At 44.9% G+C, this 17,839-nt stretch overlaps 1 protein-coding gene across 1 annotated transcript; it reads right to left on the bottom strand.

Moving 5' to 3' along the window:
• Positions 1-1,726: 1,726 nt before the first annotated feature.
• On the bottom strand, positions 1,727-17,713 carry LOC309389705 (olfactory receptor 9G4-like; the record flags this gene model as incomplete). Its single annotated transcript, XM_081948364.1, has 3 exons — positions 1,727-2,545; positions 7,284-7,424; positions 17,657-17,713. 3 exons carry the CDS (start codon positions 17,711-17,713, stop codon positions 1,727-1,729), a joined length of 1,017 nt encoding a protein of 338 aa, XP_081804490.1.
• Positions 17,714-17,839: the final 126 nt, after the last annotated feature.

A 17,839-nucleotide genomic window follows, 5' to 3' on the forward strand; every position in this document is an offset into this window, starting at 1 on the left:
ATTCTGGAGCTCAAGACAGCATAAATAATGTTCTTCCTCTTTCTCTCTATGGACACCAGTCTCTGTGAGATGGATTGGGCCTGGAGAAGATGGTCCAAAGTTGCTAAGTAAACTAATATATTGCTATTGCAGAAAAAACAGACATTGAACATGGCCAAAATATTTCTAATGAAAACTTTTCACTATAACGCAAATGAAGAAACTTATTTGCCACATTGCTTCTTTTTTGTGGTGTTGTGGTGTTGATTACAATAGTGTTTTCATCGCATCATGCTATTCAATTATTCTGAAGGAATTGTATTATGCAATTGTTAAATATGAAACCTTGCTGTTTGTAAAGTTCTGCCATTGTTCAACTTTATTTTATTATTTCATTTCATTTCATTTCATTTATTTTATTAATTTTATTGACATATGTTGATTTGGCCCATGAGTGCTTTAGAACCCAATTTATGGAACCCCAGGGCCCCCCTGACCATCATCCCATTGGAGTTCAATAGAATTGCACAGCTATAACAAATTTAAATAAATAATTTCCCCCCAAGCATCAGCAGTTTTTGCCAAAACTGTCATTTTGACTCATCAAATCACTATAAATGAAAAATCCTTCTTCCCAAGAATCTATAACAATAAATTGTAGGTTTTTTTGCTCACAATGCTGCATTCACTATATCCAATCATACACTTACAATGAAATTCAAAATTTTCATATATTTTAATAGGATTTAATTTTAAGATTTAATAGGATTTTAACAAGTCTTGCAGCATCCTGTTACGAGAGGATGCACAGGTGTGATGAGCCTTGCAAAGACCTATTGCTGGTGGAGTTTGGGGGAACAAGCCAGGGTCCCTGTTGCTTCTGCTTTCCTTGCATGCAGCCAAAAGTTTACAAAAGGCAGTGAGGTGAAATGCCAAGCTCAACCCGTACCCACATCTTGCGTATTAAGCCCACTTTCTCAGCCTACTACCCAAGCAACCCTCCCCTCCTGCTGAGGCTTTAGGAATACTTTGCAAGTGAATTCACCCATATCGCCATGAACCACCCCGCTCCTAATTGAGGGCAAAGCTAAAGCAGAAAGAAGTGACCACTTGCATCGAGTGACTGCCAGCAGCTGCAGAAGAAGTTGGGCAGAGGTGTGATAGGTGTCAGGGTGTGGGAGGCCTGGCTGCAACATTCCTAAAGTGAGTGAGTGTGGGGTGCATGGGGCAACTCCTCCCCCTACCTCCACCACAGCTTGATTTTTAAGACTGTGCCACAATCCCATCTCATACAACCAGATGGAGGGTGGGGATTAATTAGGGCTTCTTTTTGGGGCAGGACTTATTTTATGCACAGGCATGAAAATCAATCTAAGGCTTGTTTTCGGGGTATGTCATATTTTTGGGGAAACACAGTATTATATGAGAGGAAGGAAAGAAGGTGAGGGGGTGAGTGATTGAGGGAGGGAGGAAGGAAGGAAGGAAGGTGTCAGGGTTCCAAGTAACACCGTCAATGAAAGAAGACTCCGAGGCTTGGATTTCCTCAAAGTTCCATTTTATTAGAAATTCTGGGAAAATGATATTTTGACTATATAACACCCACACTCTATATAACCCCCCCTCCCATTTTCCCACAGTAGAAAATGTGGCAGGCCTGAAGGCCCAAACGTAAAAGATGGCTTCCAGGTCTGACAGAAGGAACGAAGGGCTTACAATCCAGTCTGGAGAAATATAGTATTGGTGACATTCATTTGTGTGCTAGAAATCTCCTCCAGACGTTCTTGAAGGCTGCCTTCACATCTTTGTTGCGTAAGCTGTAAATGAAAGGGTTGACCAGAGGGTTGATTACAGTATAGAACAATGCATTTGCCTTGTCTGAATTTGGAGTATGTTGAGAGTGGGGTCTGCAATACATAATTAGGATGGAACCGTAGAAGAGACTGACTGAAACCAAGTGAGCAGAGCAAGTGAAGAAGGCTTTGCGTCTCCCTGCAGCCGAGCGGATACGCACTATGGCTGCCCCAATACCAATATAGGAACTCAGGATCACAACTGTGGTTGCTAACATGTTACTACCAATAAGAGTAGCCAGAATGAATTCATATACTTGTGTGTCATTGCAGGCCATCTTCACAAGTGGCACCACATCACACAAGTAGTGGTTGATGACATTGTCCCCACAGAAGCGTAGCCGGAAGGTGTTACCAGCGTGGGCAATGGCATTGGCAAAACCAACTACGTAGGAACCTACCACCAGCTGGATACAGAGCTTCTTAGGCATGGCAATGGCATAAAGGAGTGGGTTGCAGATGGCCACAAAGCGGTCATAGGCCATGACGGCCAGTAAAAAGCATTCACTGAAGGTTAATCCAGCAGAGAAGAAGAACTGGGCTGCACAACCTGCTAGGGACATGTGGTTGTTCTTGGACACACAGTCAGACAAGATCCGAGGAGTGTAGACTGTTGAATACCAAATATCCAGGAAGGAAAGGCTGCCCACAAAGAAGTACATGGGTGTGTGCAAGTGGAAGTCCAGGTAGATCAGGGCCATGAGACCCAGATTCCCAATCATAATAATAATAATAATAAGTTTGAATTTATTAGCCGCTCCCTTTCCAAGTAGGACTCGGGGCGGCGTACAATGGGGCATATAAAACATAGAAAATATATAAAACACATAGGCGTACATACAGAACATACATACAGATACACAAACACGGACTCGGAGGAGGTAAACAATTTACATCATATAGACAGTTAAAAAACCCGCATTAAAATACCCCAATTGTAAAAACCCAATATAAAAATTAAGATTTAACGTTTAAAATACAATTTAAAAACAGTTAGGAGGAATAAGAATAATTACGATTGAGCCAGGCCAGATAATTGAAAGAGGTGGGTCTTCAGCTGAACACGGAAGGAGCGGAGATCGGAAGTAATCCTGATGTCACGGGGGAGGTCATTCCACAGGGCTGGGCCCACCACAGAGAAGGCTCTGCTCCTGGGTGTCGCCCCCCGGCACTGTTTGGCGGACGGCACCCGGAGAAGTCCCTCTCTGTGTGAGCGAATTGGTCGTAGGGATGTGTGGGGCAGGATGCGATCCTGCATATAACTAGGCCCTGTGCCATGAAGCGCTTTAAAGATCATAATCAAAACCTTGAAACGCACTCGGTAGACCACAGGAAGCCAGTGCAGCTCGCGCAGGAGAGGTGTTACAGGGGAGTACCTAGTCCTCCCCATAATCACCCGCGCGGCCGCGTTCTGGACCAACTGTAGTCTCCGAGTGCATCTCAAGGGAAGCCCCATGTAGAGAGCATTGCAGTAATCCAGGCGAGACGTCACTAGCGCATGGGTGACTGTGCGTAGGGCATCCCGGTCCAATAAGGGGCGCAATTGGCGCATCAGGCGGACCTGATGGAACGCCCCCCTTGCCACGGCTGTTACATGGTTATCCATGGACAGCCGGGCATCCAGGAGGACGCCCAAATTGCGCACCTGTTCCATGGGGGCTAGTTGGACGCCCCCGATGGCCAGAGATGGAAACACCTGGTTGAACCGGGAGGCCGGAAGCCACAGCCACTCCGTCTTGGAAGGGTTGAGTTTTAGTCGGTTGCCATCCATCCAGACCCGTACGGCCTCCAGACACCGGGACATCATTTCGACGGCCTCATTGGGGTGGTTCGGGGTGGAAATGTATAGCTGAGTATCATCAGCATACAGATGATATCCCACCCCAAAACCACGGATGATCTCGCCCAGCGGTTTCATATATGTGTTGAACAGGAGAGGCGAGAGTACCGATCCCTGTGGCACTCCACATGTGAGTGGCCTCCGGGTCGAACTCTGCTCCCCTGTCAACACACGTTGCGTCCGATCAGAGAGGTAGGAGCCAAACCACCGTAAGACGGTGCCCCTGACTCCCAGCCCCTCTAGCCGGTGCAACAGGATACCATGGTCGATGGTATCGAACGCCGCCGAGAGATCTAATAGGACCAGGATAGAGGAACAACCCCTATCTCTGGCCCTCCAGAGATCATCAACCAATGCGACCAAGGCCGTCTCTGTGCTGTGCCCGGGTCGGAAGCCGGACTGGCGCGGGTCTAGATAATCATTTTCCTCCAGGTGACGTGGGAACTGCTGTGCTACCACACTCTCTACAACCTTCGCTAAAAAAGGAAGGTTGGAGACTGGACGATAATTGACTAGGTCCGTTGGGTCCAGGGAAGGCTTCTTGAGCAGGGGCCTCACCACCGCCTCTTTCAAGGCGGCCGGTAGAGAACCCTCACCCAGCGAGGCGTTCACCAGGCCCAGGAGCCAGTCGCGCGTAACCTCCCAGGATGCCAGTACAAGCCAGGAGGGACACGGGTCCAATAAACATGTGGTAGGTCGCAGACGTCCACGCAACCTGTCCAAATCCTCGATGGCAACCGAGTCGAACTCCTCCCAAAGCGGTCCCTCAAGACTCGCAACGGGCGTCTCTACTGAATCACTGAAAGGGGTCCATCCCATCCGGATTTGAGCGACTTTATCCTGTAGATAATTCCCAAACTCCTCTGCTCTGCCCTGTAATGGGGCTTCCCGTGGTCTCTCAAACAAGAGGGAACGGGTTACCCGAAACAGGGCAGCAGGGCGGTTATCTGCAGACGCAATAAGAGCGGCACAATGTTGACGTTTGGCCGCTCTTAATGCCACAAGGTACGTCTTCAAATATGCTCGTGCCTGTGCTCGGTCAAATTCGGAACGGGAGGATCTCCAACGACTCTCTAGGCGTCTCTTGTGGCGTTTCATCACCCTTAGCTCCTCGGTAAACCAAGGTGCCAGGGTGGTTCGTCGCCGCAAGAGAGGCCGCAAAGGCGCCACCCGGTCTAGGGCCCCGGTAGTCGCACTATTCCATGCGTCTACCAGGTCCTCCACTCGGGGGCGGGTCAGGTCCACAGTAGGTGGCCCAAGTTCCGTCTGGAACCTATCCGGTTCCATCAGGCGCTTGGGGCGGAACCATCTAATACCTTCCAGTTCCGCCTCCTCGCGGCGGGGGGTGGCACCAGGGAAGTCCAGCCGGAGAAGTGAGTGATCCGACCATGACAGGGGAATAGTGTCTAGATCCCCTATTCCCAGATCACTCGTCCACTGGCCAGAGACAAAAACAAGGTCCAGGGTGTGGCCTCCCTCGTGAGTAGGGCCCTGAATTAACTGGGTCAGGTCCATGGCTGTCATGGAAGCCATGAACTCCCGAACCCCCTCAGACGCTTCTCCCATCGACGGCAGATTAAAATCCCCCATCACTAAAAGTTTGGGGGTCTCAACCGCCACCGATGAGATCAGCTCAAGGAGTTCGGGCAGGGCCGCTGAAGTATAGCGAGGAGCCAGGTATACTATCAGCAGGCCCAACTGCCTCCCTGGGCCCCATCTCACGACGAGGGACTCACACCCGGATGTCTGCGGCACAGTGAACTCTCTCGGCTCTAAGTCTTCCCGGATAATCACTGCTACCCCACCGCCCCTTCCCTGGGCCCGAGGCTGGTGAAATGCTCGATAACCTGGAGGGCACATTTCCACAAGGGGTAGACCTCCCTCGTGGCCCAACCAGGTCTCGGTTATTCCGGCGAGGTCCGGGTCCCCCTCCAAAATTAGATCGTGGATGAGGGGGGCCTTATTGACAACGGACCTCGCATTGCATAACAGCAGTCTCAGGCCTTGGGTCTGTAGATCCTGACCACCTAGTATGCAGGGGTTGGTACAAACGACCGGGAATGACCAAAAACCCCGGTCTCCCAACCGACTACGTGCTCTTAAACTGTCCTCGCACCTGCCCCTCCCTACGACCGTTGGTATTAAAGTGCCCTGCACAGGAATGCTATCTTCCTTCTCCTCCCCCACTCCGCTCCCTCCTCCTTCGACCACACCTAGATGCCTGGCTCTACCATCCCTCCTGACCTGTCCCCCCCCCTCCTCCCACCCCCCAACCCCAGGATCCCTACAAATTCTTAAAAAATATTTTATTAAAAAACCCCTTAATTTGCGCTTCCTCCACCTCTCAGGGTTAATAAACCCGTCCTCAAGGTGGGCCCTCGAAAGGGCTGAAGGCCAGACCTGCGAGAAAGGGGATTCCCGCAGCCGCAGTAATTCCGGCTTCGTGTACATAGAAATGGAATCATGGGGTACAGTTAGTTGGTAACTGGTGCTGAAGAAATAGATGTAAAATCATTTGTTTGTCGAGAAGGTTTTCCTGACCCAAGATGAAAAGGGTGAGTTGATGGGCTAGTCGCCTCCCCGGGTTTCATTCAGGAGAGTTTCAAGATGGTGTAGGAACCGGCAAAGCAGATGTTAAAACGATGTTAAAAAGCAGATATTTAAAAGATGTTTAAAAAGATGTTAAAAGCAAACGCCAAGGTCACAATCAGAATAGTATCAAGGATTCAAGCCTAGGTTCTAGGTTTGCCCTTTAGTTGTGTCTGCTCTGCTCTGAGAGACTTTAACCGGCTCACCCCTCCTATAGCTGCTTCGTTCAGATCTTCCTCCATCTCCCTTCTCGCCTCTCACACAACGAGGCAGTCCTCCAGGTTTCTGGCCAACGCCCCGGCTAGCACGCCCACACGCCAACACGCCAGCACACCAACAGACCGACATACTTGCAATCTTTCTCATCATCTTCCTGTCTCTCCAGCCTCTCCGCGCTTCTCCCTCACGCCTCCCACACTCCGTTCTCTGTTTGGTGCCAGATGATCCGTTCCATGCTCCACGTCTGGCGCTCTCACCAGCTAGACGGGCAACCACAGCCAAACGAGACCCACTTCGTATCTCCGTTCTTCTCCGTTCCTCCGTTCCTCTCTAGCCGCCTGACACTCAGCTCAGCTCCACACTCCACACTCCACACTCCACACTCAACTCCGCGCTCCACGCTCCACGATCAGCTCCGCGCTCCACGCTCCCCATCTGGTGCTCTCACTAGCCAGATGGGAAGCCACAGCCAGCAAACCATTCCATAACTCCTTCTCCACTCCATTCCGTTCTCCTTCTCCACTCCATTCCATTCTCCATTCCATTCTCCGCCTAAGCGCTGGCGCGTTCGGCGTCCTCGGCGTCCTTCGGTGTTTCAGCTTCTCGCTAGCCAGCTGACCGCCCCAAACGCCCTACCCGGCCCCTCCTGGCCAGGGCAGAATCGGGGGGTGGTCGTCGACAAAGCACGACCCTCAGAGTAGCATTAGGGGTCGGCAGCACCTCTCCCAGATGGAAAACCCCTCCGCAATTTTGCGGAGCTCACACGGCAGCCGCCATTTGCCTCGGAAGCTCCTCCTCCTCTCCAGTGTTAGTGTTAGGTTGTAGGAGACCAAGAACAGCACAAAGAAGATTGTTCGTAGAAATGGGTCTGTTGTAAATCCAATCAAGACAAAATCAGTAATGGCTGTTTGGTTGCTTTTCACTTCCATTGTTTTCATAAGCACAACCTGTTTACAGAGGAGAGAGAACTAAGAATTTGGCAGAAGTCAGTCCAGGAATAGATAATTCATTCAAAACCTTTGAAGGATATGTTGAATCCCTAACAGCTTTGGTACAATTTTGCCAATGTTGCCCCAAACTCATTTTGCTTCTGCTTTTTAAATGTTCTATAACTATTTACAGGATGCAGGTCAGATTCATAGGCACTCTGTGAACTTTTCCAACTCTTTCTGAATGTAGATCTGAGTGATGTTATTGGCTGTCTGACCATGCCAACAAAGTGTGTATAACCAAGGCTATGGTTTTCCCAGTTGCAATGTATGGCTGTGAAAGTTGGATCATAGGAAAAGCTGAGCACCAAAGAATTTAGGCCTTTGAACTATGGTGCTGGAATAGACTCCTGCGAGTCCCTTGTACAGCAAGGCGATCAAAGCGATCAGTCCTAGAAGAGTTCAACCCTGACTGCTCTTTAGAAGGCCAGATCCTGAAGATGAAGCTCAAATACTTTGGCCACCTAATGAAAAGTCAGGACTCACTGGAGAAGAGCCTAATGCTGGGAACTACTGAGGGCAAAAGAAGAAGAGGATGACAGAGAATGTGGTTGCTGGATGGAGTAACTGAAGCAGTAGTCATGAGCTTAAATGGACTCCAGAAAATGGTAGAGGACAGGAAGGCCTGGAGGAAACTTGTCCATGGGGTCGTGATGCTTTGACATGACTTTGCAACTAACAACAACAGAATTTTGAGGAAGACTAATCTGTGAAATTAGAAATACGTCCTAGAACAGATAATGTGTAGCCACTTTTACATATTTGCCAAGATAACTACATAGACTTGCTCATGTAAACATGATGAGTCAACCCGGAGTTGAAGGAAACATTGGCTTTTCTAAAAGGACACAGGGTAATGGAGGCATATATTCCACATGGATTCCTTCTCCTAAGGGATATAAAAAAGGTTGGGCAATGATTTCTGTTAGGAATGTAAGCTAACAGTTGGGTTAGCAATATATAAACCAGGATGGTAGTACTGTAGCTTTAAGTACTGCTGTAATGTGATTGGTTGCTGTTACCTCAAGCAGCCATAAGAGGGAGCCAGACGACTATTAGCTCTCTGTTTGTTAGTTGCTGATTGGTGTATTGTGAGGTACTGTTTTTTGTTACTATTAATGCTAAACTGCTTAATTGATACTGGACTGTGTTTGAAGGATCATTCCTTAACTGAGAACATTGATAACTGACTGACTGAACCGTGTATGACTTGGACTGTAAATTGAACTCTGAATACCTCTATATTTCCACATAGTAAACTACTCTTATTTATACTATTCGGTGTCTCTGTATGCTAGTTTGATCCGTGTTCTTCCATATCACTCTCATTACGCTTCTCTGCGCACTCGCTCTCCTAACGGGGAGCTTACTTACTTAAAAATTTCCCATATTGAAGTTGTGTCTGGATTATTTAAGGAAGAATAAAGTGTAGGAGTTTCCTTGATTGACCCAAGACATTTCAGCTGATTTGGAGATGGTTACATTGTTATATGATTAATTGAAGAAGCCCAGTCAGATCTTTGGGACTACATTGCCTTCTGCTCAAATATTAGTATTGAGAGGCAATATTTTTCTTCTGCTTGACATTCCTCTCCAACCAAGAGTTGGCTTTACAGTCTGTGAGGTGATAAATTAGGTTTTATATATACTACATATAAAATAAACTCCATGGTTTTACCAAGGCTCAAAAGAGAGAGAGAATGTAAATCTAAATGCCTTCCCAGACTCCTGCTCCTAACAAGACTAAGAAAATGACAGGTATGCAGAAAATAAAGATATGTTTGCAAGCACAAAAAACTACATTTTAAAAAAGAGAATGGCTTAAATTATAAAACCACGTTTAAATCTATGTAACCCAGATCTTTTTAATAATCTATTTGCTATTGGCACCCATAGGAGAAAAGAAAAGAACAAGAGATTAAAACGATCCAAAATCTACCATCCCAAATTAAAACAAAGAAAAGCATCCTGGTAACTTCTATTAGTCTGAGATGATGAAATCTTTTGATCACTCGGCAGAAAATACAGCAAAGCCTAGAAATACTTTTACTGCAATGCTGATCGGGTGAGGTGTGGGCTTCATAGTTAGGAGACCAAGTAGAACACTGTTTAAAGTTTGGACTCCAGACAGGATGAGGCCACTGTATTGTAATGTAATGGGGGAAGAGTACCAGTAGTAGACCTACATGCTGTTAACATGAATTGCAAGTGAAAAAAAGGTCATACGTACAGTAAATACCCAAGAATCTGAAGTTTTGCACATGAAAATTTGAACATGTGGATTTTACAATGATAGATGCATTTTCAGTCTGTAAAAATCAAAGAAGGGAAAATGAGGTATAATTTTTCATATCAATACCTCACAAAGCAAGTTTAGAGGGGCCTAGAATAATTCAAATCTAGAGAAAATATTTTAAACGTTGCAAAAATAATTCAATACTATGCACTCAGTCAACTGACCATCAGAGGAAACATTTCTTCACAATTGTCAAGGAATTGCTGCATCCATAGTGTAAAATTTTAAACAGAGAGTATCTTTTTAGAAAATGTGCATCTTGCTAAATTAACTTGTATGGATCATCATACTAACTGGGAATTCTTACTTTCTTTAATTTATCTGTTGTTAATGTCTTTTCAATCTGAAAATAATTCCCCATACTTTGCTTCCTTCCCCATACCAAAGATACTAGGTCACATATGATTTGTTTTACATTCAACAAAATTGGCTGGAGAGCAATTCCTTCAAAGCAGAATTATTTCAAAATAGAAGAGAGAGAAAGCTTAGGCTGGCTGGAGCTGTAAAACTAAAACATATAGCAGAAAGTCTAAATAGAGAAATAAAGATTTCATGGATTTCAAGAAAGCAGAGTAATATTAAGAGTCACAATTAACATTTGCACTGTAGTAATGATTTTTCTCTGTTGTGCTATTGAAATGCAGATAGTCCTCAACTTATGACCACAATTGAGCCCAAAATTTAAGTTGCTGAGAAATGCATTAAGTAAGTTTTGCCCCATTTTACAAATTTTCTAGCCACATTTCTTAAGTGAATCACAGTAACACTGTTGTTAAATGAATCTTGTTTCCCCATTGACTTTGCTTGTTAGAAGGTTGCAAATGGTGTTTGTGTAACCCCAGGACATGGCAACTGTCATAAATGTGAGTCAATTGCCAAGCATCTGAATGTAAATCACATGACCATGGGGATGCTGCAACAATCCTAAGTGTGAGAAATGGTCATAAACCACTTTTTTCAGTGCCATTGTAACTTTGAACGATCACTAAGGGATTTTTTTTTAAGTTGAGGACTACCTGTACACGTCTTTATTCTGTGACACCTACAGTGTTCAGTCTTTTACAGCTTCCTTGCTTAATGAATTCAGATTCCCTAGTTAGCCGGAGTCACCCCATGTGCCTAAAGCTCTGTAATCCTGAAAATATTCTGATCTCTAAATTATCTCATAAGATGCAACTCTTTATTGAAATACTCTTCAATTTTCTAGACCTTTGAAATCCCCCTTCAGAAAATTGGACCACTCAAACATTTCTTGTACCTTCTCTAAAGCCCCTCTGTGAGGAAGATGGATGGGTAAGGCGAGAGAGAGGGGGGGGAGGGGGAGAGATGGAGAGAGAACGAGGGGGAGGGGAGGGGGAGGGGGGAGAGAGGGAGGGAGGGAGAGAAAGAGAGAGATCTTTTTCTCAGCCATACAACTGCCTAGCTTTCCAGAGCACTGATATCTTGATTTCACTATTCTGCACTGTTCTTTGTCTCCAAAATTTGATAAAACTTAAGTTTATACCAACTTAGATTCAGTTGTTCTCTTGGAGGTACATCTTCTCGATTTCACCAGAATAACCAGGCACACATCGTTTCTTAAAAAAAAAAAATCGGTTTGGTCTTTTTTGGAAATGGGTTTAATCTTTTTTTTAACTTTTGTGATGTGTGTTTTTAATGTTGTACGCCGCCCTGAGTCCTTTTGGAGAAGGGCGGCATATAAATCCAAATAAACCTAAACCTAAACCTAAACACACCAAAGAGAAATCCAAACAAAATTCTTTTCAAGGTTGAGAAAAAGAAAAAAGCAGAAAGGTTTTCTCGCTTTTTAATGAGAATCCCAACTTTCCTGCCTGAAGTTGGTCACTCCATTCTGACAAAGTCCAGGTAGGGCTCTCCTTAAAAGCTGTCCTTAAAATGGCATCGCAAGTACAAGTAACCAACAAAGGAGGGGATCAATGTTATGCAACCTGCGTGCATCTCTGAAGACTTTTTCTGTATCCGAAAGAGCTTATGCACTTGTCTTCCTGGTGTCACTGAGTGACCTCATTTCCAGCCGGTAGAGCAGCAGAAAATATCTGCCCTTTTTCCTCATTTTTTCAGCCACGATGCCTCCTGAGACTCATCTGAACAGTGGGTGCCACCTTCTGCTTAGATCCAGATTAGTGGATCCCCAAAGGTGTGAGCAGTTCTCCTTCCACTTCATAGAAATCAGCAGTTTAGGTAATTAAACATTCTAAAGTTGTGCTGTGAAAAGCTTTCTCTGTCCTTTCTCAGAGCTCTACCTGGACTTTGTTTTTCAAATCCTGTTTCAAGGATGTGTCAGAGGCAGGTTTGATTCCTATCTGCTGTTAGAGATAATGTGAAGAAATTGAAGAGTCACCATGCATGATGCATGGACCTGCCTCTGGGGTGAATTGGAAGTCAGAAAAGTAATTTGCCTTCAAACATCTTAGAATTAGTTAAATTCCAGCTGGGGAAATTACAATCATGATGGGAATCTCCCTAATTTAAACCTGGTGATAAAGTAGAATAAAATATGGATTAAAATATAAGAATGAAGATGTGGCATAAAAGGGACAGTTAGAAGCTTGCTTAAAGGGACAGGGAAATGTCATCAGCCTTCAACCACAACATGTTCCAGCAAATGTCTTATGTCAAAAGTCCAAAACCACAAGGTTCAATTAAAGTTCTCCTTATAAGGCTTTTTTCTCAAGGTAACCAATAAGAAATGAGTTAAGTGTTTCCGTGTTATGCTGTCTTTGAGAATGTATAAGAATGTGTGCTTTGATAATGAAGGTTGTTCAGAAATTGCAAGTTAGCCATGGGCTAACTTTCTGAACCTGGCTGCCAAATAAACTCCTCCTGTATCCTGAGAAGTCTAAAGACTGTCATTTTCTGCAACAGTGATGCCAAACTTACCTGAAAGAAGCAGAATATGTCTTCCCACTAAGTCTGTTTGGACAAGCTAACAGATCACCATACATGAGAGCCTTGTGTTTTCCTAAATAGGTTGAGCACAATATACCTTCAACTTAAGTAGCCTCAGTTCCCTGTGGAAGAGTGAATCTTTCCTCTGATGATCTGAAGATGGAACATCAGTATCATGCCAAACATTTTTTTCTTAACTTTCCCAAAGGGAATTTCATCTAAGAAAAGAATGGGGGAAAAACCACAATTCCCTACCCGAAATCTTCAAGTAAATAATCATCTTCCACATTAAAAGTTAAGTCATTTTATGTATTTGTTTATCATTTCACCTTATACCATTTGTCTCAGGGCCCTTTCTGGAAGAACAGTGGTGTTTACACTTGATAATAGCCAGCCTTTTTATTATTATAATTAAAAAAACTCTTTATTTAAATAGGTTTTAGAAAAAAACATAAAAAGGAAAAAAAATAAGAAAGACAACGATAACAAACTGAAGATGAAAAAAAGGGATTAATAAGAAAGCTGTTAGCTAGAGGGAATGATTAATCTGACTTGAATCATGGTTCTAAATCTATACAGATTCAAATCAAAACTAACTAAAGTGAATAATTATGGCTTCATCATATATTGGAAGCAAACTCCAATTTCCAAATTATAAAATAAAGAAAAGCCTAAAGATCTATTAAATATTGTGGATTTTTTAAAAAAGAAAATTGGTGCCTTACACCTGTTACTTAAAATATGTTATTTTTATGGAATTTTTAAAATTAGTCCCTTGAATACAATCCCCATCCCCCTTTTCAATTTCTTATGTTTCTAAAAGTTAAAGACTCATAGTTTGGCAACTTCTTTCTAGGAAACACACACACACAAACATACATACACCTTTGAGAAGTTGAATAGAAAAATATGGATATTCACCCACATAAACATTTTGAAGCACTACCTGTATCAGATTTTATTTCCCAACTAGCAAGGCATGATTGAACTTGACATAATTTAACTGGTAACACAAATGCTCACACATCTCCCATCCAACTCAAGAGCAAAGAATACTACTACTTATCCATATGTCTAAACATGTCAGGATCAGAGGTGGGTTGCTAATTTTTTTACTACCAGTTCGGGTGCGCTCCCGCACCCGTGTGCAATGCTTCTGCGCATGTGCAGAAGTGTCCAGCGGGTGGGCGGAACCTCCCACCACCACTACCAGATCGGGCCCAGTTTGCCCGATCTGGGCTGAACCGGCAGCAATCCACTTCTGGTCAGGACTTCTGGTCAGCAATCCACTTCTGGTCAGGATCATAATTTAAGGCATGGGCTGAGGTCTGTCACATGACAGTCAGTAAGGATTGGAATGATATGTCCAGGCATGTCTGGACATCAACTGCATGTGGTTTCCAGTTGTGAATCAAACTCTATTTTCTATAGGGAGACATATGGTGATTTAAATGATCATGAGTTCCTGAACTATCATTACTGCATGTCTCCTTGGAAGCTTCTTATGGAGCAATATTGATGTATTGTGGATGGTGATTTACTGCCTTCAGGCTGCCCTTCCCATCTTTCCTCTGCCATTTTGTCTGGCAGGAAAAACAGGTGCCTGGTTTCCATTGAGGCACATTCTTGTCACACCTGCCAGGTGCTTGCATGTTCGTTATTGTATGTTAAATGGAATCCTTGCAAACCCAGTTTTTGCTCTTTTCAAAGAGGGGGGAAACCAGTAATTATAAAAACAGGACTAGGCCCCTCCTGATGAAGCTGTCATGGAAGTGTGTGTGCTTATGATACATGTGTCTCTTGCCTGGTCCCTGGGAGATGGAGGCGCTACCTTTCAAGATTCTTCCTAGGGCTTTACTGTTGAAGGTCTCAAGGAAGGAACAAGGCATTGAAAAGGGAGAAACGGTTCTTTCTGCTTCAATGTAAAGTGTGCAACACCCAGTTTGACAATAGACTGAACAACAAGTTACTTGCATAGAGCACACAGTTGCTCTATCCCAGCGATGGCTAACCTTTCCAGCACCAAGTGTCCAAACTGGAACATGTGTGTGCGTGTGCCGGATCGCCAGAAACCCAAAGACCAGCTGGCCGGTATGCATGCCAGAGTGCTGGAAACCAGAAGACAAGTTGACGACAGCACATATGCCCACAGAGAAGGTTCTACCATGCCATAGGTTCACCATCATGGCTCTATAAATGCAAATAAATGCTTGGGGGAAGCGAGGGTACCTGACCGGTGCCAGCTGGGAAGAAGCCAGTAGGCCAGGAGTCTGGAATACCCTTCCTCTTTCCCTGACCAACCTTTTCCCAACTGCCACACTCCTCAAATTACAGAGAAAGTGAGGGGCAGGAAGCTCTGCCATGCCTGGTGAGGGGGAGAGAGAAGAGGAGCTCCGTCTCATTCCATGGGCCCCCAATGAAAGGCAGTGGCAGCCCAGCTGCTTCCCTTCCCTACTATCTCTGATGCTGGAAACCAAGTGTCAGCCACATGCCCTGTTGCCATGCAGAGAACAGGTAGGCAGTGGCAAAGGCAGGTGAGCAGGCTAGGCTGTGTGGGAGGCAGCTAAGGGAGGAAGAATCACTAGGCAAGGATCAGCTGGGCTGTAGGGACTGCAGTTGAAGCAAGTGAGGGAACCAGAGATCAGCAGCAGCTATGCCACAGGCAGGACTGTAGGCATCAGTCAAGGTGGGTGCGTTGAGATAAGGAGGAGGAGCGGGGCAGGGCCAGCCAACAATTTAACAACCGGTGCAAAGTGGTGCAAACCGGTTGAATCACACCACTAAGTATATGTATATGAACCTTGATCAAATAAGCCAACTTTATATTCCTTTTTGTTTTTAAAATCTTGATATTTATTCCTTTTAAAAAGAATCCCCAAAGCTTATTTCTTTTTATTTTCTCTCAGGAACTCTCTTGTGAGTATAACGCTTCTCTTTTGGAAGTCCAAGATAAATAAATTGTCCAAGTCACTCCCCTGATTCATTATTTTTCTGTTGCGTTTAGTGATTAAATCATCTGGTTTCACTTGTAAATACATACTCCATTTCATTCTTCTATTTTGTCATTTTAATATCCATATCCCAAATAGTCTCATTCTCATTTGTATCCTCTTCTTTCTTAAATTCATTTTATTGTAGCATACAATCTTAAAATAAATTTCCGAGTGCATTGTTAGCAAACATCCTTGTTTTCCTTGAAAGTCAATATACTTTTCTCCCTGCTATATTAGTAGAGCTCATCTCCTTTAATTATAATATTTAGTTATTTCTAGTTGCCTTTAGTGTTCAACCTTTAAATTCTCCTTTTATCATGGATTTAATACACAACACTTTCCCACAAGATTTCTTACACTTAAGATTGAAGTTCTTCATGTGTTAAAAGGATTTAAGAAACTCACAAGGATTGTTTTTATTCAAAATCTAATTTCTAATTCATCCGACCCTAAGTCCATTTATAATTTTCCAAAAGTATATTTCTAACCATCATTTTGTTATTTATTTAAAAAATAAATAAATTTATATTTAACACTAGCTGTACTTGGCCACGCGTCGCTGTGGACCAGTCTGGTTAAATGGAAAAGAAAGAAAAGAGAAAGCGCCTGCCTTCAACAGCCTCAAGTCCCCCGGCAGAGGGGGCCCCTGTATGGAAGTGAGCCATGGTGGCCCCTGCAAGAGCCGCCACAGAGGACACTCCCACAGGCCCTGGCCTAGCCGAGCTGAGGAGAGGAGGAGGAGGGGGCCACTGCCCCTGACCCGGCTTCCCTCAGCGGTGGCGGCGAGAGGAGGCAGCCGGCGTCCCCTGAGGAGTAGGAGTAGGAGGAAGGAGCCACCCCTGGCGACACAGACGCAAGGTAGCCCCCGCTGGCTGCGGCCCCATCCAGAGACGCTGTCTGCGCTGCAGTCGCCACCTCAGGGAGCACCCAGCGGCTGCCCCAGCCCCGCTACACCTCAGGCTGACACTGCCACTGCCCCGTCACAGCTGCCTTGGCAAAGCCATAGCTGGTTCCCTGTGAGGGGGGTGGAGAGCGCATGCAGCCAGCCAGGCTGAGGAGACACTCCGCCTCCACCTCCTCTGGGGCTCCTCTGGGGCTCCACTGGGCTGGACAGGGGGAGGCCGGCTTAAGGGTGGGAGGTGGCCGAGGGATGGGGCAGGCGCCGCCCTGCTGCAGACAGCAAAGGCCTGGCGGGAGGGGAGGAGAGACAGGGGAGGGGGAGGCCAAAAGGCTTCAGCTCCCCTTGATGGAAATGGCGAAGCTCGTCAGAGGAGGGGAGGAAAGGGGAAAGGGTGCAGCCACAGCCCAGCCACACATATAAAGGGACCGTCGGGACAAAGCTGGAGAGAGGCCGAACTGTTCCAAATATACTATACTCAAGAAATGAACGCTATGTTATAGCGTGTGTTGCTTTTACGTCCAGCAGATGGCAGTGGTTTTCAAAAAAGCATGTTTTTACAAAAAACATGTTTTTACCTGTCACAGGTGTGACATTTATATAATATACATATATAAAAACATGCACGTAGTCAAATGCAACGTTGTGTCAAAATTTCAAAGCAATCGGTAAAGAACTTTCGGAGATTTGAGATTTTGAACAAAGAAACATTACATTTTTATTTATATAGATTTCTTTCAAGCAATGAAGGAAACACATCTGATGTTTTTAGGCTTGGGATCCATAGGTCCTTAATAGCTGAAAAACAATTCACAAGCAATTTCTTAAAGTGATTAGAGAAGGGCATAGGCAAACCTGGTGTTCTTTTAAAGGTGACAAGCATAATTTTAGCAAGATGCTGTAGTCTTATTTCTCAGAGCTCTAAACCTTCCAGAGTGTTAGCTCCTTGCAAAGAACAGCTTTATACAGTAGGGCATTTGTGGGTGATCTGAAAACTTTTTCCTTGTCCAGCGGGAAATCTCAAAGAGCCAGTCTATTCATCAGCTCTTCATTCTGCCACAGTGGAGCTGTGCTTCAGTTTGCAAATTCTTACCTTGAAGTCCAACTTTTTCTCCAGCTTCTCATTGTCCAGTGATTTTATTCTGATCATGCACTGTCTGTTTCATTCTGTTTCTGCCTCTGTGTAGGATGTTGTAAAATAGGAAGAGGAATGGGAAGATGTATATATCGGAAGCAGTTGCTTACAATGAGAAGTAAGTGTGAAAATTTTTGAGGA

The sequence above is a fragment of the Natrix helvetica genome, assembly GCF_964273705.1.
Source record: "Natrix helvetica genome assembly, chromosome: 1".
Lineage (NCBI taxonomy): Eukaryota > Metazoa > Chordata > Lepidosauria > Squamata > Natricidae > Natrix > Natrix helvetica.